Source organism: Eublepharis macularius, chromosome 2, assembly GCF_028583425.1.
Source record: "Eublepharis macularius isolate TG4126 chromosome 2, MPM_Emac_v1.0, whole genome shotgun sequence".
In the NCBI taxonomy this organism is placed as follows: Eukaryota; Metazoa; Chordata; class Lepidosauria; order Squamata; family Eublepharidae; genus Eublepharis; species Eublepharis macularius.
In genome coordinates this window covers 141,783,993-141,811,329 of record NC_072791.1, presented here as the reverse complement: position 1 = coordinate 141,811,329, position 27,337 = coordinate 141,783,993, and the positions used below count along the sequence as shown (strand labels likewise).

The 27,337-nt window shown below is 42.8% G+C and overlaps 1 protein-coding gene across 1 annotated transcript in view; it reads left to right on the top strand.

The window, feature by feature from the left end:
- LOC129323476 (sodium/hydrogen exchanger 10-like) overlaps positions 1–27,337 on the top strand; it is a 430,138-nt gene that overhangs the window by 146,924 nt on the left and 255,877 nt on the right. The window contains exons 8-9 of the mRNA XM_054970016.1: positions 14,646–14,817; positions 24,728–24,809. Of these exons, the coding sequence (XP_054825991.1) occupies positions 14,646–14,817; positions 24,728–24,809 (254 nt within the window). The remainder of the gene's footprint in view (positions 1–14,645; positions 14,818–24,727; positions 24,810–27,337) is intronic.

The following is a 27,337-nucleotide window of genomic DNA, read 5'->3' as shown; positions in this document are numbered from 1 at the left end:
AAGTGAATACAAATCTTCCATTCACTAAGAGTAGCAAACATAGCTTACCCTGCTTGTCTTTTATTTTACTGCAGATGCTCCATATCATTGCAGTGCATTGCAATTATGCTTCCTCTAACTGCTCCAACTCCTAGGTACTTTGATTGGAGGAATGGGATATTTGACCTTGCAGCACACTTTTGTTTGCTCTTTTGCTGCCAGGGATTCCCATCATTAGGGAATTCCCCTGCTAATCCACTGGCAAGATAGTCTGTTTTTATGTTTTAACCCCTGGCTCTTTTTGCTGTGCAGATTGTTCTGCTAGCACAACAAGGTTCAATGATGTCTCATACTGTCTATCCCTTCTTTGGCCCGTCATGCCTGCTTCAGTGTTTCCATTATTCTGGTTGGATCTGCTATGTTTTCACTCCCACTGACAGCTTTGGCAGTTTTGGTCAGCTCCTTTTTTCTGCACTATAGTAGTAGTCTCAATTTTTTTTCTGAGTGGCAACTGCTGCTCCTTGACTATCATATCTTGCACCTTTAAGTGGGAATGAGTATGCACTGAGGCAATGGCATGACTTGGACCATTCTTGTGCTATTGATTATGTTTGGGACTCAAACACTAAACTTTCCTCTTCCTTACTGGATCTCCAGTCATTCCAAGTAGAGGTGTAACCCCTTGTTAACTTTATGCACCTCCTTGATGCTTCATTTTTAGTGTACAGCACTTGTGGGTTCTAACATATGTCCTTTCATTCATAGTGTTTCACAATGTTAATGTGTTCAATGCTCTGGTGAGGATTCCCTATCGGGAGTTGTTCAGCTCTCATGTCTCACAACACTATTAATTGTATTAATCATACAGGCTGCAGGAGAAACCTGGCAATATCTTCACACACTTCCTTTATAGGTTGGTATAAGTTATCACACTTTCTCTTGAGTATATGACTGTTGAATGCCCTTTACCTAGCATAGCTCTTCCTACCCTACCTGTTACATTCCTGCTTGTACTTTGGCAGGGACACTTTTAGAGAGCTCCCTGCTTCTTTTGAAGCACCTCTGGGTGAATGTCAATGAGACGCTAAGCATCTGTTGGGAAGGTGATCCTTCATATATATATTGTCGAAAGTTTTCATGGCTGGAGAACATTCGTTCATCGTTGTTCTTCTGTACCTCCACACATGGGACTGCGCAGTTGCAGGCCAGCCTCCGGAAAATTCTTTACCGCTTTCTTGAGCTCCGAAAGGGCCGTTGGTCGCAAGCCTACAGCGACCGTTTCCCGCCCAAACGGTCACGTGTCCTAACGGCAAGCAACGGCCCCTTCCCTCAGTTCTTTTCTTGCCGCCGCTAGAAGTTGAACGTCCGCTTCGCAGCTCCGTGATTGATTGTATTTTCTTGACTATTTCGGTACTAATTTGGATTTCAGACTTGACTTACGCTTCTTCTAACTGATTTGGACTGATTCGTGATTTGGTGTGTATTGGCTCGGCTTGTTTTGACGACGTGTATTGCTGAACCCCCTGATGGCTTCTAAGGCCCTCTTTAAGCACTGTGCCTAGTGCCAGACAAAGATGACGCATACTGATGGGCATGATCTTTGCTTGATCTGTCTTGGGGAAGGTCATAATGTGCCAGCGTGTAAAGTCTGTCAGAATTTCACCCCCAAAGCGAGACATGAGAGGTCTCAGCAGTTGAGGGCGTCGCTGTGGCAGAAGGTACTGGATGGTAAGGAAGTTCCGAGGCCCCCTTCAGTGGCAGGGAAAATGCCATTGTCATCCCTGAAGGCTGGCCACAGTTCTACTCCTGTTGACAGACGTTCTAGAGCGGGGTCAGTAGTTTCGTCTAAGTCTGTCTCGAGATCGGAGCCGGCACAGGACCAAAGGAGTCAGGATCGGATCCGAAGGTGAGGTCGGCGTCAAAATCGGATCTGAAGGAGAGGTCGGCGTTGAAATCGGATCCGAAGGAGAGGTCGGCGTCGAAATCGGATCCGAAGGAGAGGTCAGCATTGAAATCGGATCTGAGGAAAGAATCAGTTCCGGCATCGGATCCGAAGGGCAAGGCGGACCCACTATCGGAGGCGACTCCGGCATCGGATCCAATGGGTCATGCGACTCCAAGGTCAGAGACTACTGGAAAGAAGTCATCTGCTAAGAGGTCTTCAGATCCAAGAGCCAGTTCAGAACCGCCTCCGAAGAAGCCGAAGAAGTCTAAGCATCGGCATTCTTGTTCCCCACAGCGTCGGTCTGCTGATGAGGTGGTGTTGGTTTCGCCATGTACACCTTCGCCTCATTTGGATTCCCCAGACCATTCTGTTCCTGATGAGGAAGTGCCCGATCTGGGATTTAATGTGGTTGTCTCCGGGGGACAGTGTTCTCCATTGCCGGAACCGAGTCCGACTACCCATTGTCGGACCTGTCAGGCTATGGCATCCCAGATATCCAGAGTCTGCCTTCCTCCCTTCTGCAAGAAGCCAAGGTCTCTTGATTTCAAAATGTTTATTAGAAAGACAGCACTCAGGCACAGGGGTCCACACTCCAGAACCAAGATAGTCCTGGCTGAACACAAGCTTTGTTAGGAATGAGGTACAAAGTGAAAGTTGTTACACATCAGACCCTTCGTTCCCAGCCTCCCCCCAGAGTTCTCATTGCTGAGCATTCGTCTGTGGGAAAGCAGCCTCCTCAAGGCCGATTCTGAAGAAAGCAGATAAGACACATCCTCTCCCATGGAAAGTGCGGTCCTGGCACGGCTGAGACCTGGAGGGAGAGAAAGACTAACAACTACACAGTTTAACATGGCAGAACTTAGGTCAGGTTCATAACCCAGTAACTTTAGAACAAAGACATAATTCTTTAGAACATAACTTTCAGTAAGGTCAGGTTAAGAACTCGGAATATGACAGATCCTGACAGGACTCAGCAAAGATCTTCTAGGCGGCCATCTCCCGCTTCTCCTGCATCGTCCATCCGGAGTCGGCGCCGTTTTTCTGAGGGGGGAAGTGCAGGCTCCGAACATTCACTTGCTTTGCAACACCATCATGCCTGCTGTATTCCGACCCCATACTGTTGCCAGTGGAGAGGAGCGCCATCGGGTTATGACTCCTCAGATCCGAGGCCTTCTACGTCCAGGGAGCATGGGTGGCTGCCTCCACCATTCCCGAGTGAAATTCCGTCAGCTCCTGCTTCTGCAGTTGAGGAAGTCAATGCTGAGTGTTCCGACCTGGAGTCAGAGTCACTGTCAGAGCCTTCGCCTGATGAGAACGTGGGCTCTAGTACAAGTTCTCCTTTTGAAGACCTTCGTATATACTCTGACCAGATAGCCCATACGGCAAAGGCATTAGAAATTGATATGTCATCTACGGTGCCTGAAACTAAGGATAAGCTGCTTCACTGCATCTATGGGGATAATCCAGCTACAGTGGGCTTCCTCATGCTGGAGGGCCTAGAAGAGATAGTGGAGAAAGTGTGGAAGGTGCCTTCGGATCTGCCGGCCACGTCAAAGCGTATTGAGCAGATGTACAAAATCAAGCAAGGCACGTGGCAATCATTAATCAAACATCCTCCACCACCATCTTTGGTAGCTGAGGAGATTCAGCACCGGCGGTCTGGCTCCCTCTCGGCTCCTCCAGATAAGGAAGGAAGAAAAATTGATGGCTTGGGTAGGCGCCAATACTCAATTTCTGCATTAGGCCTTCGAATAGCCAATTATCAAACGATCATGGCTGACTATCAATTGTATTTGTTGGAAAAGCTGACATCCTACGTTGCTGACTTACCTGCAGATAAGAAGGCCGTGGTCTCTCTCCTGCAAACTGAAGCCATTCGCCTCTCAAAACAGCAAATGAATGCGGGGAGCCATGCTGCCGATACTGCGGCTCGTGGCATGTCTACGGCAGTGCTCTTGAGAAGGCACTCCTGGCTCCGATCAACTGCACTTCCAGTGGAACTGAGAACCAAGATAGAGAACTTACTGTTTGAGGGAGATTCCTTGTTTTCCAGCACCACGGATGAGGTGCTGAAGAAAAAGAAAGAAGATAGACAGATGGCTAGGTCGTTGGGAGTGACCTCGGCGAATAGACCTGGATTTAAGCCACGGTATTTGACCAGATACAACCCATACCAGTATCATGGGAGATACAGCACCGCCCTTACTTTCATCAGAACCCCTCGGCTCAACACCACTACAGTTCCTCACAGCAGCCAAGGAGGTGTAGACCGTTCAAGCCCTGTCCAGCTCAATCCCCTGTCCAGCAAAAAGACCCTCAAGGGGCAGGGAGGCAGTTCTGACGGGACGCATTAACCTCGACCCTGAGTTTTTCGGACAGGCTGCAGCCTTTCCTATCTGAATGGGAGGCAATAACATCTGACTCATGGGTCTAAACAATTGTTAATAAAGGTTATGAGTTGGAATTCAACGAGTTGCCTGTGTGTTCCACCATCACTGGCTGTAAATAATACCTTGGTTGAGTTAGAGGTTGAAATCATATCTCTTTTGGCCAAGGGTGCTGTTGAAGAAGTGGCATATGAGGAGTCTGAGAAAGGCTTCTTTTCTCATTTCTTCCTGGTCCCCAAAAAGGATGGGGGTTTATGTCCCATTCTAGATTTAAGGGGACTTAATGCTTTTCTTAAAGTTATGAAGTTTAAGATGGGCACATTGTCTGCAATAATTTCCTTGCTAAAGGAAGGGGTCTGGTTTGCTGTCCTTGACCTAAAGGACACCTACTTCCATATTGGAATACTTAAGGAACATAGGAAATTTCTGGGCTTCGTTTAAAAATGAAGGGTATTCCGTTATAGGGTACTCCCCTTTGGCCTGTCTGCGGCGCCACGAGTATTTACTAAGTGTGTGGCGTCTGTGGTATCTTTTCTTCGGGAAGCAGGCTGTACCATTTTTCCATATCTGGATGATTGGCTTATCGTAGCAGATTCAGAGGCGAAGCTGTTGCAAGACGTGGACCTAGTAGTAAACACTTGCAAATGCTTAGGTCTGCTTGTAAATTTTGACAAATCGAAAATGGTGCCGAGTCGCACAGTATCCTACATTGGTGCTGTATTGGACTCGGTAGGAGCAAGAGCACTACTGCCTCATGAAAGGGCTAAGTCAATTAAGGGCTTAATTTCCATGTTCAAGAAAAACCGTTTCCAATCTGTACACACAATTCAATGTTTACAGGGTCATATGGCAGCTGCTACCTCAGTGGTGCCATTTGCGCGATGGCATATGCGTCCGCTTCAAAATTGATTTGTACTGAGGTACAATGCTATGCAACACCCTCCGTCTCTCAGGTTCTCAATACCTAGGACCATACTATCCTCCCTTAACTGGTGGTTGTTGGATGACAATTTATTTAGGGGAACTCCGTTTGGCTATTTACGCCCTGAGGTCACGGTGACCACGGATGCATCCTTGCAGGGATGGGGGGCCTATTGTGGTTCTGTATGTGCGCAAGTTGTATGGTCAGAGAGGGAAAGAAGTTTACACATTAATGTACTAGAATTAAGAGCAATACGTTTTGCACTTGTGTCCTTTGCAGCGCTTCTCCAGAATCGTCAGGTGTTGGTACAGACGGACAACATGACTGCCATGTATTACGTAAACCAACAAGGGGGTACCGCATCTATGACTCTCTGCAGGGAGGCCATGCTCATTTGGCAATGGGCAATTCAGAATGGTGTGATGCTTCGTGTTATACACGTAGCGGGATCTGACAATGCTCGGGCGGATGCGCTCAGCAGAGTACTTCTGTTGGACCACGAGTGGGCGCTAAACGTAAAGACATTGGGCTGATCTTTTGGTTTTGGGGCATACCAGACATAGATGTGTTTGCTACTTCAGCAAATGCCAAGGCCCAGGAGTTTTGTTCAAGGGCAGGGAGCGACCCCCTATCCATTGGGGATGCTTTCCAATTTGTGTGGACCCACAGGTTGCACTATATGTTCCCACCGTTCCCATTAGTACCAAGGGTGTTATGCAAAATAGAGAACGACAACACCGATTACATTCTGGTGGCACCCTTCTGGCCGAGGCAGGTGTGGTTCCCAAAGCTGTTGCAGCTGTTCAGACAGACATATGTGCGTTTACCTCCCCGACAGGATCTCCTGGTGAACGGGAGCTTGTTTCATCATGAGCCCAGGAAGTTGCACCTGACTGTTTGGCGGATGCGACCCCACCTGTAGATTGTTCTAAGCGAGTAGAGGAGGTTTTATTAAATGCAAGGAAACCCTCCACGAGACGGTCTTACAATGCTAAGTGGCTTAGGTTTGAAACCTGGGCAGTGACAAAGAATGTAGTGCCTTCTAGGTGCCCTTTAAATTTGATCTTTGATTATCTATGCCAGTTGAAGGATCAAGGACTTATGGTTACGTCCTTAAAAGTACATCTTGCGGCTATTTCCGTGTTTCATGATCATATTGAAGGCCGTACAGTGTTTTCTCACTGTAAATCCCGTCAGTTTTTGAAGGGAATGTTTAATCTATACCCACCTGTGTCACCACCAATGCCTCAATGGTCCCTGTCCCTGGTATTGTCGAGGTTGATGCTACCACCTTTCGAGCCGTTAGCCACATGCCCTTTCTGTCTTATAAGGTGGCCTTTCTGATAGCTGTAACATCGGCTAGGAGGGTTAGCGAGTTGACAGCACTTCGGGCTGACCCTCCATTTTTGAGGTTTCATGCTAATAGAGTGGTTTTGCGGCCATGCCTTACGTTTCTGCCTAAAGTGGTATCTGTTTTCCACCTTTCACAAGAGATCACATTGCCTGTATTCTTCCCAAATGCGTCAACTAAGGGAGGAAAAGCTCTTCACACATTAGATTTCAGAAGGGCTTTAGCCTTTTATTTAGACAGGACAAAGGGTTTCCGTAATAGTCCGCATCTGTTTGTCTGTTTTGGGGATAAGGATCACAGGGCATCTCCACAGATGGTGTAAGGATAGTTTCGCCCATTAGTATAGCTTATGCTATGGCCAGAGTAGACTGTCCGTTGGAGGTCAAAGCCCATTCCACACCGTCACAAGCGACATCGTCAGCCTTTCTTAAAGGTGTTCCACTCAGTAGCATTTGCAGAACGGCAACGTGGTCATCTGTTGAAACATTCGTTAAGCATTATGCTATGGATGTCAACGCACAGCAGGATGTTGCAGTAGCAAAGGCTGTTCTTCACTCCTTGTTTTCCTAAAAAAAAGGGGGGGGGAGTTTTTTCTCCTATAATTGAGATTAGTACCCTGTTGATGTGTGAGTTATTGAACATGTTGCTTTGTCTTGTCATCATTGTTATAGATGGCTGTCATGTTTGGGTTTTTTTCTGTCTAATAAAATAGAGTTGGACTTCACCCTGCCTCCTTATTGTCTAAAGCTTGGTACTCTCCCATGTGTGGAGGCACAGAAGAACAACGATGAAAACAGGGTTGACAGGGATGAAAACAGGGATGAAAACAGTTCCCAGAGGGGGAACTGTCAGCTCCAGCCTCTGATGAGGATGACGAGGACGTAGGGTCCGGCTACCGTTCCGAGTCGTTCTCCGAAACAACCCCGGACGACAATGTGGGCCTTTCCACCAGCTCTCCCTTCGAGGACCTGCGGATTTATGCGGATCAAATGGCCCGCATGTCCAAGGCCCTGGAGATTGACGTGTCTTCTGTGGTCCCGAAGACAAAAGACAAGTTGTTGTGCAGAATCTATGGGGAGAACCCGGCTGCAGTGGGTTTTCCTATGCTGGAGGGCTTGGAGGAGATCATCGACAAGGTCTGGAAGTCACCATCGGACCTGCCTGCCACGTCCAAACGCATCGAACAGATGTATAAAATTAAACAAGGGACGTGGCAGTCCCTCATCAAGCATCCTCCACCGTCATCCTTGATAGCCGAGGAGATTCAGCACAAGAGGTCGGGGCCCTCCTCCGTTCCACCAGATAAGGAGGGAAAGAAGATGGATGCACTGGGTAGGCGTCAGTACTCGGTTGCTGCTTTATCCCTCAGGATTGCCAACTATCAAACGATTATGGCGGGCTACCAGCTCTACCTCTGGGAAAAGCTGGCTAACTATGTCACTGACCTCCCTGCTGATAAGAAGGCGGTGGTGTCATTGCTGCAGACGGAGGCAGTACGATTGTCAAAGCAGCAGATGAACGCCGGGAGTCATGCGGCTGACACGGCTGCTCGGGGCATGGCGTCGGTGGTGCTCCTCAGGAGGCACTCGTGGTTGCGGTCGACTGCCCTCCCGCAGGAGGTGAAGGCCAAGATTGAACGTCTGCCTTTCGAGGGTGACTCCCTCTTCTCTACCACCACCGACGAGGCACTTAAAAAGAAGGAGGACCGGCAAACGGCACGCTCCCTGGGGGTCACCCCGGCGGACAGGTCCACGTTCAAGCCTCGGTATTCTTCGAGGTATAATCCTTACCAGTACCGTAGCAGATATCAGCCCCGTCCGTACTATCAACAGTACCCTTCCTCACAGCGCCAGTACACCCCAGCGCAGCACCAGAGCAGGAGGCGTAGGCCGTTCAAGCCCCGCTCGTCTCAACCTCCGCCCCAGCAAAAAGATGCTGGAAGACAGTTCTGAGGGTCCGGCCCTGCAGCAGCCCTGAACTTTTCGGACAGACTCAGACCCTTCTTGTCTGAATGGGAGTCAATAACATCTGACTCATGGGTCTTAACGATTGTTGATAAGGGGTACGGGCTGGAATTCACTGAACTGCCGGTGTGTACTTCACCGCTAAGTGCGGTGAATAATACTTTAGTTGAGCTGGAGGATGAGATTAAGTCCCTCCTGGCTAAAGGGGCTGTGGAAGAAGTGGCATATGGGGAATCCGAAAGGGGTTTCTTTTCCCGTTTCTTCCTGGTCCCCAAAAAGGACGGGGGCCTACGTCCCATCTTGGATTTGAGGGGGCTAAACGCCTTTTTAAGGGTGACCAAGTTTAGGATGGTCACATTGCCTGCTGTAGTTGCCCTTTTGAAGAGGGGGGATTGGTTCGCTGTCCTGGATTTAAAGGACGCTTATTTCCACGTGGGGATCTTGGAGGAGCACAGGAGATTTCTGTGCTTCGTTTATAAGCAGCGGGTATTCCGTTACAAGGTTCTCCCCTTCAGCCTTTCCACAGCTCCGCGTGTGTTTACAAAGTGCGTGGCTCCTGTGGTTTCCTTTCTTCGAGAGCAGGGCTGTACCATCTACCCCTATCTCGATGATTGGCTTATAACAGCAGGCTCGGAGGCTAAGCTGCTGCAAGATGTGGAATTGGTTCTGGACACTTGCAAACGGTTGGGCCTCCTGGTGAACCTTGAAAAATCTAGGCTGACGCCTGTCCGGGTTGTGCCTTATATTGGGGCGGTGTTGGACTCAGTGGAGGCCAAAGCTCTGTTGCCCCCGGAAAGGGCATGTTCCCTGAAGGGCCTGGTGTCCTTGTTTAGAAGGAATCGTTTTCAGCCTGTGCGCATGATTCAATGCTTGCTGGGTCATATGGCTGCTGCCACCTCGGTGGTCCCCTTTGCGAGGCTGCGGATGCGCCTGCTCCAAAATTGGTTTGTGAGGAGGTACAATGCCTTACAGCATCCTCCGACGACAAAACTCTCTGTCCCTAGGGCCATTATCTCCTCCCTTGACTGGTGGTTGTCGGATGTTAATTTATTTAAAGGGACACCATTTGGTTACCATCATCCCGAGTTCTCGGTGACCACGGATGCCTCCCTGCAAGGGTGGGGGGCCTTCTGTGGGGAGCTATGTGTGCAGGATGTGTGGTCAGATAGAGAGAGGGGTCTACATATTAATGTGCTTGAACTGAGGGCTGTTCGTTTTGCACTTGTGTCATTTACAGCGCTCTTGCAGAACCATCAGGTGCTGGTGCAGACGGACAACACTACCGCCATGTATTACCTGAACCAGCAAGGCGGCACGGTGTCCATGATCCTCTGCAGGGAAGCCACGCTCATTTGGGAATGGGTGATCAGGAATGGGGTGATGCTCCGCGCCATTCATGTGGCTGGGTCAGACAACATGCAGGCGGACACCCTCAGCAGGGTGCACATGCTGGATCACGAGTGGGGGCTCAACGCAGAGTACATTGGGCCGATCTTTCGGAAGTGGGGTCACCCGAGCATAGACGTGTTTGCGACATCGGCAAACACCAAGGCCGAGGTTTTTTGCTCGCGGGCAGGGAGCGATCCCCTCTCTATTGGGGATGCCTTCCAATTTACTTGGACCCAGGGACTACATTACATGTTTCCACCTTTCCCTCTCATACCCAGGGTATTGTGCAAGGTGGAGAGGGACAACACGGACTGCATCTTAGTGGCTCTGTTCTGGCCAAGGCAGCTCTGGTTCCCGAAGCTGCTGGAGATGTCCGCCCGTACGTACATGGCCCTTCCGCCCCAGCAGGATCTCCTCCTGCACGGAAGGCTCTTCCACCACGAGCCCAAGAAGCTACACCTGACTGCTTGGCGGATTCGACCCCGTCCCTAGGGTTTTCTGAGCCGGTCGAGAGGGTCCTGTTAAACGCTAGGAAGCCCTCCATGTGGCGTATCTATAAGGCGAAGTGGAGTAGGTTTGCAGCTTGGGCCACTTCAAAGGAGGTGGTGCCTATGTGCAGCCCCTTGGGGGAGGTCTTGGCCTATCTATGTGAGCTGAAGGACCGGGGCCTTAGTGTGGCATCTCTGAAGGTACACCTGGCGGCCATCTCTGCATTCCACGACCGGGTGGATGGCTGCACGGTATTCTCGCACCATAGGTCCCGCCAGTTTTTGAAGGGGATGCTTAATCTTTACCTGCCTGTGTCACCCCCTGTGCCCTGGTGGTCTCTCTCCCTGGTCCTGGCTAGGTTGATGCTGCCCCCCTTTGAGCCTTTGGCTACGTGCCCTCTGGACTTGCTCTCCTACAAGGTAGCATTCCTAGTGGCGATTACGTCTGCCAGATGGGTCAGCGAGCTGGCTGCGCTTAGGGCGGACCCCCCGTTCCTTCGTTTTCATGCGAATAAGGTGGTTTTGCGGCCATGTGTTTCGTTCCTGCCCAAGGTGGTGTCCACCTTCCACCTGTCACAGGAAATTTCTCTGCCGGTGTTTTTCCCTGAGGCTTCCACTAGAGGAGAAAAGGCCCTACACACTTTGGATCTGCGGAGGGCTCTGGCCTTTTATTTAGAGAGGACAAAGGTGTTCAGGAACAGCCCCCACCTTTTTGTGTGTTTTGGGGCAAAGGATAAGGGCCACAAGGCGTCTGCACAGACAGTGTCCCGTTGGATTGTGACAGCTATTGCACGGGCCTACGCCTCGGCTAAGGTGGACTGTCCGTTGGGTATCAGGGCCCACTCCACGCGGTCCGAGGCGACATCTGCAGCATTGCTCAGGGGTGTGCCATTAGCTAATGTTTGCAGGGCTGCAACATGGTCGTCCGCTGATACCTTTGTAAAGCATTACGCTGTTGATGTCAATGCCAACGAGGATGTGGCTGTGGCCAAGGCCGTCCTCCACTCCTTGTTTCCCTAGGAGTATACTGATGTACTTTGCTCCGCTGAGGAAGGCGGAGGCACTGTATATAGTTGTATGTATATACTTTATTGGATGTTGTGGGGTTAGTAGTTTTATTCATGTGTATGTGTGTATATATGTTGTTCTTTTCCTGTTGTAAATAATAAAATTGGGTTGGATTTCACCCCACCTTCCTTATTGTGTGAAGCTTGGTACTCTCCCATGTGTGGAGGCACAGAAGAACGAAGATGAAAACAGGGTTAACATACCTGTAACTTATGTTCATCGAGTTCTTCTGTGCCGACACACAACCCTCCCTCCTGCCCCGCTGTGAACTCCAATGCAGATTTGTTGTACATGTATGGGCTATAACACGAGTTGCCTAGTTGAAGTGATGGCTATGTGTATTGGATGAGCAGCGGCAAGGGAGAACTGAGGGAAGGGGCCGTTGGCCACTGGAGGAGCATGTGACTGTTTGGGCGGGAAACGGTCGCTGAGGCGCGCGGCAAACGGCCCCTTCGGAGCTAGGAAAGCGGTGAAGAAACTTCCGGCGGCTGGCCTGCGCGTGCGCAGTACCCATGTGTGTCAGCACAGAAGAACTCGATGAACATAAGTTACAGGTATGTTAACCCTGTTATATTGAAGGATGTTCCATTTTTAGCTCGGAAAAGAAGATTTAAATACAAAGGGTTTGTGGCTCTTTTGAGGAAACGTGAAATAAAGTTCAAATGGTTATTTCCGGAAGGTATCTGGTTTAATTACAAAGATCAAGCTTACAAGATAATATCAGAAGATCAACTAAGGGACTTTGAGGGTCAGCATCCAGAGTTCCAGCAGGATTTGCAGCAAGAAGAGAAGGGTTCCAAGTCTGAAGGGGGAGGGGAGGAAGGAACGAGCGCGGCGACTGCAGCTGTTCAGAGAGAACTGCATCCGAGGCCCAGGGGGGGGGAGGAAGACCTAATCTTGATTATAATCTGTATTTTGCAAGGTCTACCAATCTAACAGTATTTTACAAAGTTTTAATTTTAAACAATGGCAGTATGAAGGGAAAGCATTATTTGTAGATGTAGTGTTTGTGCTGTTATGTGTTTTTTTTTCTTCCCTTCCCTCTGCCCCCTTCTTTCCTTTGTATTGTTAGTAATTAAAAAATAAAAACTTTTTTAAAAAATAGAAAGCTTTAGCAATCTCCTCTGTGACTGGCCTGCGTGTGCACAGTCCCAATGTGTGCCTGCAAAGAAGACCACTCGATGAACAACAGTTACAGTTAAGGGTGATCCTGTTTTGTCAGTTTCCCCGAACATCAAAAAGAGAGGTGTCAAGTGGGAGCTAATGGGTTCTCAATTGCCTTGCTCTTCCTGACTGTCCAGGCTAACTCAGAACTTGAGTATGAAAAGGTGAATCAGTGACCAGTTTGATATTAGAAGCCCTATGCCTGAACACAGCAATATCAATATTGCATATGAAGGAAGAGGGGGAACATTCCAGGGTATATAGTGAACCATTTCACAAGGAGTAGTGAAACTGCGTCTGCAGCATTCAACACCAATCCATCTCTTGAAGATATTTAAATATAGATCAGTATATAAATCGAATGTTATTATTATTATATTTGTAATGCAACAATATGGTTATCTACTAAAAACTTTGTCAGGCATTATAACTCTACTTGATTGTCAGACAACCATCTCTGGATGAGTGTACTTTTAGACATTCCATGTGTCAAGGATGTGCTCCTTCTCTGAGTGTAAATGATACATTGGACATACTTAAAACAATAGAGGATATCCTTGCTTCATACCAACTTAAAGAAGAAATTGGTGTGATTATCAACCAAGGAACATCATAATATTATCTGCCATCTGATTGGTATCATTCTCTGAAATTGCCCACAATACCTCTGATCTACTATTTTCTGTATATAGTTACACCACTGGCCTTCAGCCATTTACACTTCCAGGGTGAGACGTTTACTAATTTTTCCCAGATTCTCCAAGTGTGTTTTTATGTGTATGTGTGCAGCCATGTGTATCTCTCATCTAGTTACCATTAGTTTGTGTTCTGAAAGAGAACTTCTGTATTGAAATGATATGTCTGCTGAATCATCTTTCTACGCAGCTGTATTTTTTTCTCTTGGGTTAGCTTTAAATTGGTATTTGCTCCTAGTTTGGAAAATCCCTAGTGAGTTCTGTTTGCCCAGCACAACCATAGATTGTACGTACATCCAGCTATAGAGAAGGAACTGATTAAAACATACACTCTTCTCTGAACTCTGGACTTGCAGATAGTACCAAGTAAAACAACGCTAAAGACAATTTGCAAGATACAAAATGTTTGACTATCCTTTCTATGTAGATAAGCATAGTGCTTTGGATTCTTCTTGAAATGTAAGTCTTTTGACATGTGCACCAAACTCAAGTTTGATTGGGAGAAAAACCAAACTCAACTCTTGTTTAATAATGTAACCTGAAGCTTACCATTAAATTGGGAGTGAGAGGATTGACTTCCATGCATGGACAGAGACAGGAGGAGCATCTTCATTCCCTCCTTTGTACCCCATGTACTTTAACTAGCAGAGAAGGCCATGGGGGGGGAAGACTATTTGTATTACAGTAACTTTCATGTGACAGCCCAAGAGTGATTAGATTATGCTGGAAGATCCTCAGCAGACTGCATGGAACTGGCAGTAAGACAAATATCATTGACCCTATAACTCTACTCTGATAATTAAAGCATGCAGGATGCAAAGAAGGGAAAATGACCTTCCTGCCTCCGTGCATTTCTCAGGAGCCAGTTCGCACCCCCCCTTTGGGTCACACATTAAACATAAGTTGTGGTTTCCCCTAATCAAACTTGAGTTTAATTTACATGTAAAGAGACCCTAACAGTGCAATCCTATGGTGAGTTACTCCAGTCTAAGCCCTTTGACTTCAATAAGAGACTGGAGTAACTCGCCATAGGACTGCACTGTAAGTCTGTGGAGAAAGCGGCTCTGCATGGCATGTCATTTGTATGTCATGGCTTTTTATGTAATTTCAGTGGTTTCAGTTATTTAAAAAAAGGAATTAATTACTGAATAATATCATGCCTCACACAGAATGCACAATATTTAGATTTGTCTTCTAATGGGTATATTTCTTTTTTACTTTCACTTACTTTGTAACACATTGTTTAATATTTTAAGTATATTTTAATTATTTTATTTTATTTTCTTTACTCAGGGCTTTAGTTATTTTTGCACTGAGCCCTTTTTTGAGTCGTCTTGGCTATGGATTTAATTGGCGTTGGGGAGCTGTTATTATTTGGAGTGGAATGAGGGGCACATTTACTTTAAATATGGCTCTTGCAATTGCTCGAACAGAAGGTCTAGATAAACAACAGTGGAAGGACATGGTAAATATAAAACCATATTTTTTTAAAAAAAATTATACACATTTCTGATCTGTGTGTTAGAAACCTGCTAGAAAGTCTACATCTATGGCTGTATTTGCACATTTATGTACTTGCACTGGTAAGTGTGTGTATTGCTAATTCTTCTGTGAAAACTCTTAATTAAAGTACAAACAGCATATTTCATAAGGTAATTCATATATTTTTTTGATTTTGCAATATAAATCAAATAAGATCTCATGGTTAAATTTCGTACTGAAAAAATGGTATATTGAATATTAAAACAAAACTGCATGAATAAATTTAAGCATCACAGTCTGCAGAATGGCTTAATATTTCATCTCATGAGAAAGAGGCTAGAACCTCTGAACTCTCTGATAATCTGTTCAACCATTCAAGTCTGTAACATAGAGAACAAACAATACCTGATTTATGATGCTAGGCCTCTCTTTGCATAACTTCCCTTCCCCCTTTTACATAAAAAATGAGGAAAATTATTTTCTTTTTTTCATGGCATCTGAGAAAGTGAACTCTGACTCAGGAAAGCTCATGCTGGAATAAATATTGTTAGATTTTAAGATGCCACTTGACCTCTGTTTTCTTTTCTTAAGACAGAGTAACACAGCTACTCTCTCGAACTAATATTTCCATACAGTTTTCCTTGGCAGTTAGTAAATAGTCTGTTGCAAAATCTCATTTTCTAGTGTTCAAAATATGGTGTTTTTGAGTTTTTAATTATCTAATTTTAATAAAAATGATTAAACTGTATGAACTGTGAAAAGTTAGATTTTTTAGGCTTGAAAATAAATATTATATGTGTAAAACTATGGTATTTATGAAGACATTTATTAAAAGATTAACATGTGAGTTAAAGCATCTATAACTACAATCCTAAGCCTCAGCTCAGCCACAGTGGTTGAGCATTGCAGATAGCTGGTGCCGATAGTTCTCTCCCTAAGGACTCCCCCCCACTTTGTAATATAGATTTTTATTAGGTTATTTTAACAGGAAAAAAATAACTTTTTAGTATCAGATTCTTGTACAAGATAGTCATTATATAAGCAAAATTTCAAAAAGTTTGCAATACAGACATCAATCCATGAAAAAAGGAACTGAGTAACAGTTTACAAAATGGACGATTCTACCAGGACGTCTCCTTGAAGACACAAAGCATTAGAAAAAAAAAAGAGGCAGAGCCACGAAGCAAACCTACACGGAGAGAATCCAACATGCCACTACTGAAAGGGGAAAAAAGAGTGCAACAGTTCTTAAAGCTGAAAAACAAGCAGAGGAGTAACAACATCCATATCGACCCCCTTCAGAAATGGCTGGAAGACAAGGGAATCTACCTTTGGTGGCCCAGATAGATTAAGGATTGGATGTACTACTTTTCAGGAAGAAAGAAGAAAAAACAAGAATCAGAACCAGATTAGGATCCAATAATGCAGACCTAACCTCTTACTTTTATAGCTCTTCCTCTCTGGTTTTACTACTGTTCTCTCTTTTCCTTTTTTATTTTGAAAGTAAGAAAGGAGAAATATGGATTATGATTTAGACTTCCTCTATATGTTTAATGATATGCAATATAGATTTATTGAAAATTTTGGAGGCTCTATATTATAACAGACTTTGTATACTTATTGTTAAAGCGCTAGTGATAATGTGATAAATGGGCCTTTGGAGTTTATTAATTGTTCTTAGACTGTACTCCTTCTCAAATACAAACTAGTGGTTAAGCCAAATGACCATCTGCTCTTTTCAACCTTACGAGTATGAGAACCCAAGTAAATAAGTGCAGATGGTCAAAATAAAACAGATGAAGGAGTTACTATTTTTAAAATGCAAAACTGTGTTTTAGCTATATAGTTATGTGGTCACCCTAGCCTTATCAGTATGAAAACCCAAGCAAATAAGTTTGGCTGGAACAAAATAGATGAAAGAGATATTTTTTATAGAATATAAAGTTGTCCTTAAACTAAATATTGATTTGGCCTCTCCACCCTTACTATTATGAAAATTCAAGTAGACAAGTTTGGAAGGCATGGCCAGAACAGATATAAGAAAGAGGGGAAATTAGCATAAACATTGCTCTTTTCTTTATGTTGATGTATACTACTGTCCTGCTGATATTTTATGTTTTGCTATTTCCATCTCCCACTCCTAGAATGATTAAGGATTTAAGATCCCTGATTAAAAGGTAAAAGAGGTGAAATGTGATTATCTATAATATGCACAAAAAAAAAATTATTAGAAATGATATAAGGAGCAGAGTAAGTGGATTAAAAAGTATAGGAATTAAATAAAGACTATAGAAAATAAAAGGGAATTTTGAAGGTATATGGGGCGCTAATTACATATATAGTGGCTTTTTGTATCTGGACAGATGGATACGTGTCTTGTATATTAATCTGCTAAATGTTTGTCTTGTCGTAACCCCTCCCTGTTTACTATAAAAACCCAATAATTTTTTTTAAAAAAAGAAACTGAGTAACTGAGTACCCCCCCTTTTCCCCTTTGTACAATGCACAGTCCATTTAGATCTCTCCAGGCACTTTTTGAATTCCTTTCTCTTTTACCCATCTATTCAGATCATTTTCTCATTTCTTAGTATTATTTATATTCTAAGTGAGCATCTTCTTAAGGTACATTTCAGTCCTCTAACTCTTAAGCCTGGGGTACTAAGCCCTTAGCCATTCCAGAGACAGAACAGAAAAAAAAGAGAAAAGAGGCAAATAGCCACATCTTTATATTCTATTATTAGTCCCATTATTTGTATATATCATTAACTAAATATTTTCTTAAAGGAGAGAAGTATACAAAGAGATTTTTGAAACAGCCTACCCTCCATCTTTCATCTATCAGAACCCAAGCCATCTAAGATTTAGTACTTGTATTTTCATTATAAAATGGCAAAAGAAAGTGTACAGGTAGGCTTAGCTTTGCCAATAGTTTAAGTTTTAAAATTTAACCAGTTTGTAAAGTTCCCTCTACCTCCCTAGTGTTTTCCTGTTAATTCTAGAAGATATCTTATCTCAACATCTTTCTTATGCTTTTTATTTAAAGGAATGAAAAGAAATCCACTAAAGAGCATAAAAAGTAAGAAGGAAAATAGAAGACTCCAAAGACCCATTTACCACGCTCCCTCTAATCCAATAACAACACATAAACAGTGTCTGATATGTTAGAAAAGCATAGAGGACTGTATTAGGTCTATGTTATACTTCATAAAGCAGAAGAGGGCATATGAAGCCTGGTTTCTTTCCAGATTCTCGAAGTTTTTATGTTGAAGCAATTTAAATAGGATTTAGAACATGGACATATAAAAATCACAATATATCCCATATACCATCCTTATTTGTCAAAAACCCAGGGTCATACTTTAAGTTTCATCTTCTTCCTCTTTCTCCCTCTAAAATAGTATTGAAGCTCTTTCTTTCCGATGATCAGCCATAGGCGACTCTTTTTGCCTTCTAGCCATTCATGCGAGGTGTTGGTGAATATCTTATAATGTCCCTGTTTGTCTCTCTTGATCTTTGTGATATGTTTCTTGATTGGAGTGCATTGTATGCTTTTTACTTTGTACAGAAGCAATACACTGGACCTCTTCCTCGCAGCCCCCTTTTCAGCACGCTCCTCCTCCTCCTTCTCCGCTCTTTGTACTTTCACAGAAAAAGGCTGATTTCCTCCTCCATTTTGTTGGGAGTATTTTTCACCATTCCACTCCGATTTTCTTTCAAATAAGTCTGTCCCATCAAAGTTTTCTTCTAACTTGGCTTCTGACACGGTGCACACGTCTGTTTCCAATCCAAGTGTTTCATCTGCTTTTCTTAATACATCATCCATCAGTTTGGAGATTTGTTGCAGCTTTTAAAGTATCTCTTCAGTAAACACCATTTTGTCCACTCACTTGCAAATGTTCAATCGTAGATCTCTTAAAACTGGTAAAAAGCTCCTTTGCTCTTACTATTTATAGTTATGAAGTTTTTTGCTCCCCAGCTCTCCGTCCCAGGAAACCCCTCCTTACAATCACTCTTGAGTGTCAGTTTCCTAGTTCATGAAGCAGCCACCTCTCCGGGGGATAATAACCCCCCCATCAAGCTGGTTAGCCCTCGTAAAGCCATAAACAATGCTCTTACTTGGAGAGATGTCAGGTAGAATCACTTTTTCGGTCATTCAGTTGTCCTTGCTTCTATGTTGTCAGGAATCTTTACTTTGTTTTTGCTTGTTTCAAAGTCTCGAGGTTCGTAGCTTATGAGCCATAAGGCTTCTTCCTCAGTCCTTGCCTTTGAGCCGGCGCAGGGCTCCAACAAGGGGTTGCCAATCCCCGAGAACTCCTCCACCTTGCTCTGGCCTGCCCCCCTCTCCGTGGGGGGGGGTCTTGGGGCCCCAAATCCTCAAGTCCCAAAGGGTCAGGAAGATCACGGTACTGAGCTCATAAACTCAGCTGCCGTGACAGGAGTCTGACCCAGTGATGTAGTAAGGTGATGGACTACTGAGGGCACATAATTAGAAGAAAATGACGGCTGGAGGGAAGCTGCAGATGCACAGGGAATCTTTTGGTGCTAAAAGCAATGCTAGGCTCCTTCTGCTGTCCTCCATGGGATGAGAAAACGTCCCCCATTTGCACTTGCTGGAGACACCACCGTGCACTGGGACTGGAGGAGGGCTGAGCAGTCCCCAACGGCAGTTTCCCCACCAAGCTGAGCAGCTCCCCCCCCCCCGCTGAGTCAGCAAAGCAGAGCAGGGAGATTTGTACCGCCCCTGGACTCAGCCCAGGAAGGGCTTTTCCCTCCAGCCATGCCCTGTCCCAAGGGACGGCTGCAGTGTGAATGAGGCCAGCCGCTAGCCTGCCCCAATCTCATCCCTTCTCCTTGCCACACGAGGATGGCTAGAGGGAGGCGCAGCTCCAGCACGCGTTTCCAAGCAGGGACAGCTGAGCGAGCCAGTTTCCCCCTCCCCACCTCGTACTTTGCATTTTACCTTTCAATGCAGTTTTGCATTTTACCTTCCTAAAGAAAATTAAGCAGACTAGGATTTTGCGATTCTATGCTGTGTGATGTTAGCAGTCAGACCTTGGACAAGAGCAGCATGCAAATTGAGAAAGTGGCTTTATCAGTTGTCAGGGTTTTTTTTCCTGTGGTGGCTGCGAGGGAGAGGGTGTGGTGCAAGCAAACTTTCTTGTAGCTGTTTCTCCTTGCGGCTGCAAGCCTTGAGGTGGGAGTGTCTTTCTTTCTGGTGAGAAGGAGCTGCAAGTGCCAAAGAGCCTGGATGCTATAAAGGAGAGCTTCCCTGCTGGGCACTGGAAGACAGACCTAGCTTTTGAGGCTCTTTCATTTTCAAATTTAAAGTGGGCAAAGCACAATCTGTCAGCAGTTCTGCAGGAGAAGGTTCAGTTGCTGGTGCTTTTGACACTTTTCTGGAAGGAGAATCTGCTTAGCAAAAGAGTCTTGTGCTACTAAGTTTGAGTGCATTGAGTTAACCCAGTAATCTTGTGGGGGGGGGGGAGGTTGTTTTGATTGTTAAACATCTTTGGATTTTTACCCCCCCAAAATTATTTTTTCCCTCTCCCCCTCCCTATACCTGATTTTAGTTTTAAAGCTGTTAGAAACTGCTCTTGGTTTAGGTTAGGTGAAGAACAGGGATCTTCTTAAAAATTAACAGTATTAAATGATTTTGTAAATGCTCAAGGAAGTTCTCAGAATTCCTAGATACAGTGGTTCAGTGTTGTGACATAATAAATAAAAACTTAATTGTAAACAAACTTTTCTTTTAGAGAGTCCTATAATGACAACTCTTGTCCTCAAAGATGCCCCTTGTGGTTTTGAATTTATCTTCATTAAAGCTGTTGAAGCATAAGAACAGTCTATAATTCAGTTTATTTTAAAACATCTCTTTAGAGAAAGTACAATAACTTAAAAGTGCTCAAAGGCTCTTGATAGTCACCCAACATACTTACACTAAACAGCTGGCTAACCATTATTGACTTTCGTATAGACTGTAGAATGGACAAGTCCATTTAAAAAGACAAACAGTGCAATCCTAAGAAAATTACAGATGAACTCTTTAATATCCAGAAGACCTGGCCATGTTAGTCTGTAGTTGCACAATAGTAAAAAGTCCAGTAGCACCTTTAAGACTAACCAACTTTATTGAGTCATAAGCTTTTGAGAACCACATACATAAGTGGGTGTCATCAACATATTGATGGCACCCAATACCAATGCCTCAGACAATCTAATTCAGAAGACTTTCAATCAAATGGATCTGGTTTTGGAAAAGGCATACTCAAAACTTGCAAGCTGCTGATCACAAAATAGATTTTTGGCTCACAACACTGCACCGCTTAGAGAGAACACTGCTGCCAGGTAAGGGGCGGGAGTGCTCCGGGGGTGGGGGTGGCTGCGTCCTGCATGATGATATCACTTCCTGTGTGATGACATCACTTCCTGGAGGTGACATCATTACGTTTTCCAGAAGTGCGCGCAAAGCGCGTGCACATGTGGTTACAAGGGTGCCATCTCCTGCTAGGAGAGTTCCACCATCTATTTTCCCAGAAAAAAGCCCTGGCCAGTCTCATCTATTTTTTTAAAAGGCAAGTCAGGAAAGGGTTAGAATGCTGCTGCTTCTTTCTCTCAGTGCTGCTTTGATTTACAAATGGCTGTTCAAAACACTTTCCCCCCCTGACATTGGCAGAAGACACGGAGGCAGGGAAAAGCAACCATTTAACCCTTACCTGGTTTTTAAAGCCAGGAGAGAATAAGCAGTAACGTTTCAACATTACAACACTTTCCTTGCTTTGAAAAAAAAAATAGTGTGTTCAAACCACTGGGGGAGGAAGGGGAAAGCAGCCATTTAACCCTTTCCTGGCTTTTAAAGCCAGGAGGGAATCAGCAGTAACATTTCAACACAGCAATGTTACAAATCATTCCAAGCTTTAAAAAAGAGAGAATGTGTGCGGCATACCCTCCAGGGAGGAAGGGAAAAGCAGCCATTTAATCCTTTCCTGGCTTTTAAAGCCAGTAGGGAATTAGCAGCAAGCTTAGAAATCATTCCTGGCTTTGGGGAAAAAAATAAGACAGTGCATACATACCCAGGAGGAAGGAAGCCAACAGAGAATCAGCCTTATGATCCTTACCTCCTTTGCTAAAAAAATGGCAGACAAGGAGTTCAGAGAGCTGAGGAGGATGGGAGTGGTTAATTCTGCACAGACCAATCAGCTTCCAGAGAAAAGGAGAGGGGGGAAGAAGCAGAAGGGGAATATAGATTTCACACTGACATTAATCGTGCCAGCCGCGACTCGACAGTGGCTTCAAAATAACATTGTGGTATTCCACATGGGGAAAAATCGGGGATGCCACAGACAAACATCTGTTCTGCATCCCATGACTACCTTGCAAGTGTGAAAGTCCCACGAACATGGGAAGCAGAAAAGGTGCTGAAACGTTTTAAAGTCCCAGTGTGAAAAGAACCTTTATCCTGTGAGTTACCTTGAGCATTTTTGAGGAACTGAGATATGAACTATACAATGCATTTCAAAACTTGCAACAGTTCTTTGCATTTTCATTATATTTTATGACAATTTCTGCTTTCCCTTTTTCTTTTAAAAATATTTTTGATAGCTGTGTGTTTTTCCTATATAACACAGGAGTATAATCTTGCCTTTTATAAACATAAACAATTTCTCCCCTGCCCAGTTCTTTGACCACTGAGAAAACAGTTACTCCCACTTCATAAGCTGGGAAGCCTAGCCTTTTAATGGACAATAATATGTTAATAGAAGCACATTTTTAAAAGTTAAAAAGCAGAAATGTGAGTATAATAATATTCTATAAACTTTGCAGGCCTACATTTCATGCTGATATCTGACAGTTAATACATAGTTCTGTCTACTTGTTTACCTACAATTTCCAAATGTAAATGGGGAAATAGAACTTCAAAGATGGTTGGCATCCAGTTCGAGGTGGAATTTTATAGCAGATTTTTTAAATATATGAATGTCATTGGCTTTTTAAAGTTAGAAGAGGGGTTTGTAACCTATGGTGCATGGACTCTTATGGGGTCTATAGATGGGCTTCACGGGGTGTAGAAACAGCACAATTTTTTTTAATTTCCTTTTTGTTACTTTGAAAATTGTCTTGGTCACTTGTCATCAAAATGGCAAGCACGTGTTGGCATCAAAATGAAAAGTTGAAATTGATTGTATGTTAAAGATGATACGTGCATTGCCATGTGAAAGACCACAATTTCAATTTATTCAAGCCAAGCAACAACAATATTCTCACTGAAATTTACTTTTGAGCAGAATTTATTTATTTATTTACTTTATTTGTACCCTGCCTTTCTCTGCAATGGAGACTCAAAGTGATTCATACCATTCTCTATTTTACCCTCAACAACCCTGTGATGTAGGTTGGGCTGAAAGAGGGAGACTGGCCCAAGATCACCCAGCTAGCTTCCATGGCAGAGTGAGGATTTGAACCTGGGGCTCCCAGATCCTAATCTGACACTCTAACCACTACATAACACTTGTTCTCAAAGTTTGCCTTTTATTTGTACAATTTGGATTTATTTATTTTTTTCCAGAAATTGGGCATTAATTAAAGTAAGTTTTCCACAAAAAATTATGTATCTATTTATGTGCATTTTTCTGAAGTCCATAGCTATCAGCAGATTCTCAAAAGGGCTGGTGACCCAAAAAAGGATTAAGTACCACTGAGACAGAAAGAATTTGATCTGCAGTGTTGATTTCAATGGTGTTTATGTATAAAATCTTGGCCCTATCTCTGCAACCAGTTGAGTTATTTAGCTATGCTCATGCTTACCAGTCTTTTCTGGGTTGACTAAAATAATCCTTGAGTTTGGAGAGGAAGGGAATAATAAATCAAAATCAATTGGTAATTAACAAATGGGTGAATTTTATAGCAACCAATAGTAGCAGTATTTTTTTTTATTCTTCATTCTTTTGTATCCTGTTCCTCTTCTGAGGAGCTTTTATTTTATCCTGTGAGGTAAGCTGTCATGAAAATGGCACCAGGCACAAGATCGCTCAATTAGCTTCATGGCTGGTAAGGGATAGGAACACAGATTTATATTATTATTATTATTATTATTATTATTATTATTATTATTTACAACACATTTCAATAAGATTAACAAATTGATAAAATAACCATAATTTATAAACTTTGTATATCGTGTATATTTGTATATCTATACTAGAAATACAAGATGATCACATTTGTTTAACATGTATTAAAGTATTTCCTCTTTACAAAAACTTTAACCTGATCATAGTAAAAGTTACTTTAACAAACCATTCTTTTATATCTGTAGCTACCTCTTTTTTCTAATACCATTTTTTCCCCAAAACTGTTCTGGCTACTGTAACTAAATGCAAAATGATGTCATGAAATGTCTCCTTGACCTGTAGGTTATTGGGCAGAAATAGTTAAAGTTATAAATAAAACTTTAAATATTAATATACCTTTAATACCTGAAATATTCCTACTGAATTATCTTTATGTGGAGAGACAATGGACACAGATTTTGACCTAACTTAATTCTCTGATTGAAACTACACATTACAAAACTACCTCATTTATGTACTAAAATCCCGAAGTCCATTTCTTCTCTGTAAAATGGTATAAAGAGAAAAATTTCACATGGAAGTGGTGGGATGTTTTTTTTCTTTGCAGATTTCCTCCCTAGCTACCTTCCCTCCGATTGAGAGTTCCATGTTACTTCTGCCTCTGTTTGCTTTAAAGCCAATGCTATTTTAAAATATGAGAGTGTGTCATAGTATTTAAGTTCCGGCTTCTCTTCAGTACTGTACATTGGCTCTCTAAAGTAGAATTACATGTAATATTTAATGTTTAATGATAGGAGACACTAATTGTTCAAATCTATGTTTCAGGTATTATTGCATACAGGAACAACAGCTTTATTAACATTGATGATTAATTCTACCACTGTGAAAAAGTTAGCTGTGAATTTAGGTGATGTATTTAATTCACTTTTTGAAAGATACATTATATATAATAAAAAATCTTTCTGATATAGGATATTCTGGCACATTTGATGTGGCAAGGCAGATTCCATAAGCCCTGGAAGGAGATATACTCCAAATACTCTCTGCCTCTTCAGAATTGATTGCCCTCCATTTATTTGTTCCTCCTTTGTAGATCCCCCCCTAACTTGGCCATAGGCATACACTTTAGCATTTCCTAAGGTCAAGTACATGATTGATCTGACTTCCGTCCTGCCATTGGACACCTCTCTAGGTACATCAATTTTCTGGGTTGTGGCCCAGTTCACTTAAGCTATCCTCATCTAGTACATATTATTCTTTAAATATTTGTTGTATAGTTCCTTTCCCATTCTATAATGTGAGATCTACAAATGTGATAAACAACTGAAGTTTTGGCCAAACTCCAAAAAAGTAATTGATTAAAATAAAATTACCAAGGTGAGGGAGAAATATGAGCAGTTTTTTACTTTTAAAAACTGTGTTACTTAAATGTGGAGCAGGCTGCAAATCACAGCACTGGCAGAAGGTGGGAGGGAACATTGTTCCACAGGGCCAAAATTCCCAGTGGAACAAGATACAACTTTCAGATGGTTCGCAAAATGTAACTTTTTTCCTGAGAGAGAAAGAGAGAGATGGGAATCTCCAGTTAAATATTTTTCTGTGTAACTGATAAGGATGGAGCTTTTCCTTCTCCAGCTCTAATCTTATATTGCTTATTCTTCATTTACTTCTTGCTTTCAACAATGATTTATTTATTACTAGGTCCCTGCTTGCTCAGCTCACAAACCCTGTAGCTTACTTCACTAACAGTATTATTTTATCAGGGCTTTGCCACTGCACACTCCTCAGGCTAACCCCCAAAGCAGAATTTGGCCATATTTTTGTCCTATGGTGATTATAGTTATACAAAATTATATTAAACACCTATGTCAAATTATGGTTAGATTTTTTTAAAAGGCATGAAAACTTCAAATTGTCTTGGTTTGATAAGATTACAAGCTTTAAAATGTTATAGCCAAAAATCTGTTTGTCTTTGAAAATGCTCCAGTAGGTGTACCAATTAAAAAAAAATTAATTAAAAAAATTATTAGTGTAAAAACATAAAAAATGAAAAGCAAATGGAGAGAACAAAAAACAGTGCTGGCTATAAAAACCCTACTAGAGAATCTATACATAGGTATCTATAAAAGATTTCCAGATATCTAAAAAATAAGTCCATGCACAATTGCCTTCTGTTTGCAATACATTCAAATGTTGATAAGTTTATGAAGTCTTCAATCTAGTGATTTACAGGAAGTGGGCTTTTATCTTTCCAATGATACTTCCACTGAAGTATCAGTCTTTTAGTAACTGTAAGGGCACATAGGGTCCATTTCCATTGACTATCGGTTAGATTCCAAGAGACAGGCAAGTAATTTAACAGTACATTAACATCCTCAAAAATAAATAACACAAAAGTAATATGACTAATAACTTCCTCCCCAAAGGGCTGAATGACTAAACATGACCAAAGTATATGCTTAAGAGATGCATTTTTGTGAATTACACCGCCAACAGTTAGACACTGTGCTTAAACTTTTAATAAAAAGAGGCTGTGGTATCCAATATACCCAAACATAACTTTTTGCTGAGTAAGTTGCAACTTAAGATCCATAGGATCCATAGTAACAACAGGTATATGGCTTGCTTTATCCCATTGCTTTAGAAAAAATGGACATGCCAAATCATTATTCCATTCATCTCTAAGGTTCTGTGTATATTTATTAACTGACCTCAAATGTTTATATACAAATTTTGTAGATTTCACATTCTGTATTGATTCAATATGAAACTTTGAATGTAGGGGAGATTCTGAAGCATTCAAAGCTGCTGGACCATATTTGGACACCAACACATGTTAAAATGGTAAATATTGCCATTCGGCAGAAGTTGGCGAATCATATTTAGATCTCAGTTGGAGAAATGGCAAGAACTCATCATCATTACCTATCAATTGATCTAAAGTAAAAATTCCCTTATCTATCCAAGCCTTCCATAAGAAAGATTTCTTGTCAATTTTTAAATCTGAATTTGACCATAATGTTAGTTTAGCATGTAAGAATGGATCAAATTGATATTGTCATGATATTATGTATCATACTTCTCTAGCTGCAGAAATTGTTGGAGGAACAAAATACATTTTAACATAAGTAGACCTAAATGCATTCTACTTAAAAAGTAGTTCCAAAAAAGAGGCCTTCAAAAGAGCCCATGATAGATGTGCCAGTTGAGGGAAGGTATCCCAATAATTTGTACATGCTAACAAATATGCCTGATGATAACCACTAATGTCTGGAAGACCAAATCCTCCTTCATTAATTGAAAGCTGCATCCTCTTTAAAGAAATCTTGGGTGGTGTTGAACCCCACATACATTTCCAAAACAAAGTATTAATTTTATAAGTATATCTACAAGGTATATAAAAAAGAATTACATGCATAACAAAATTCAGGAGAT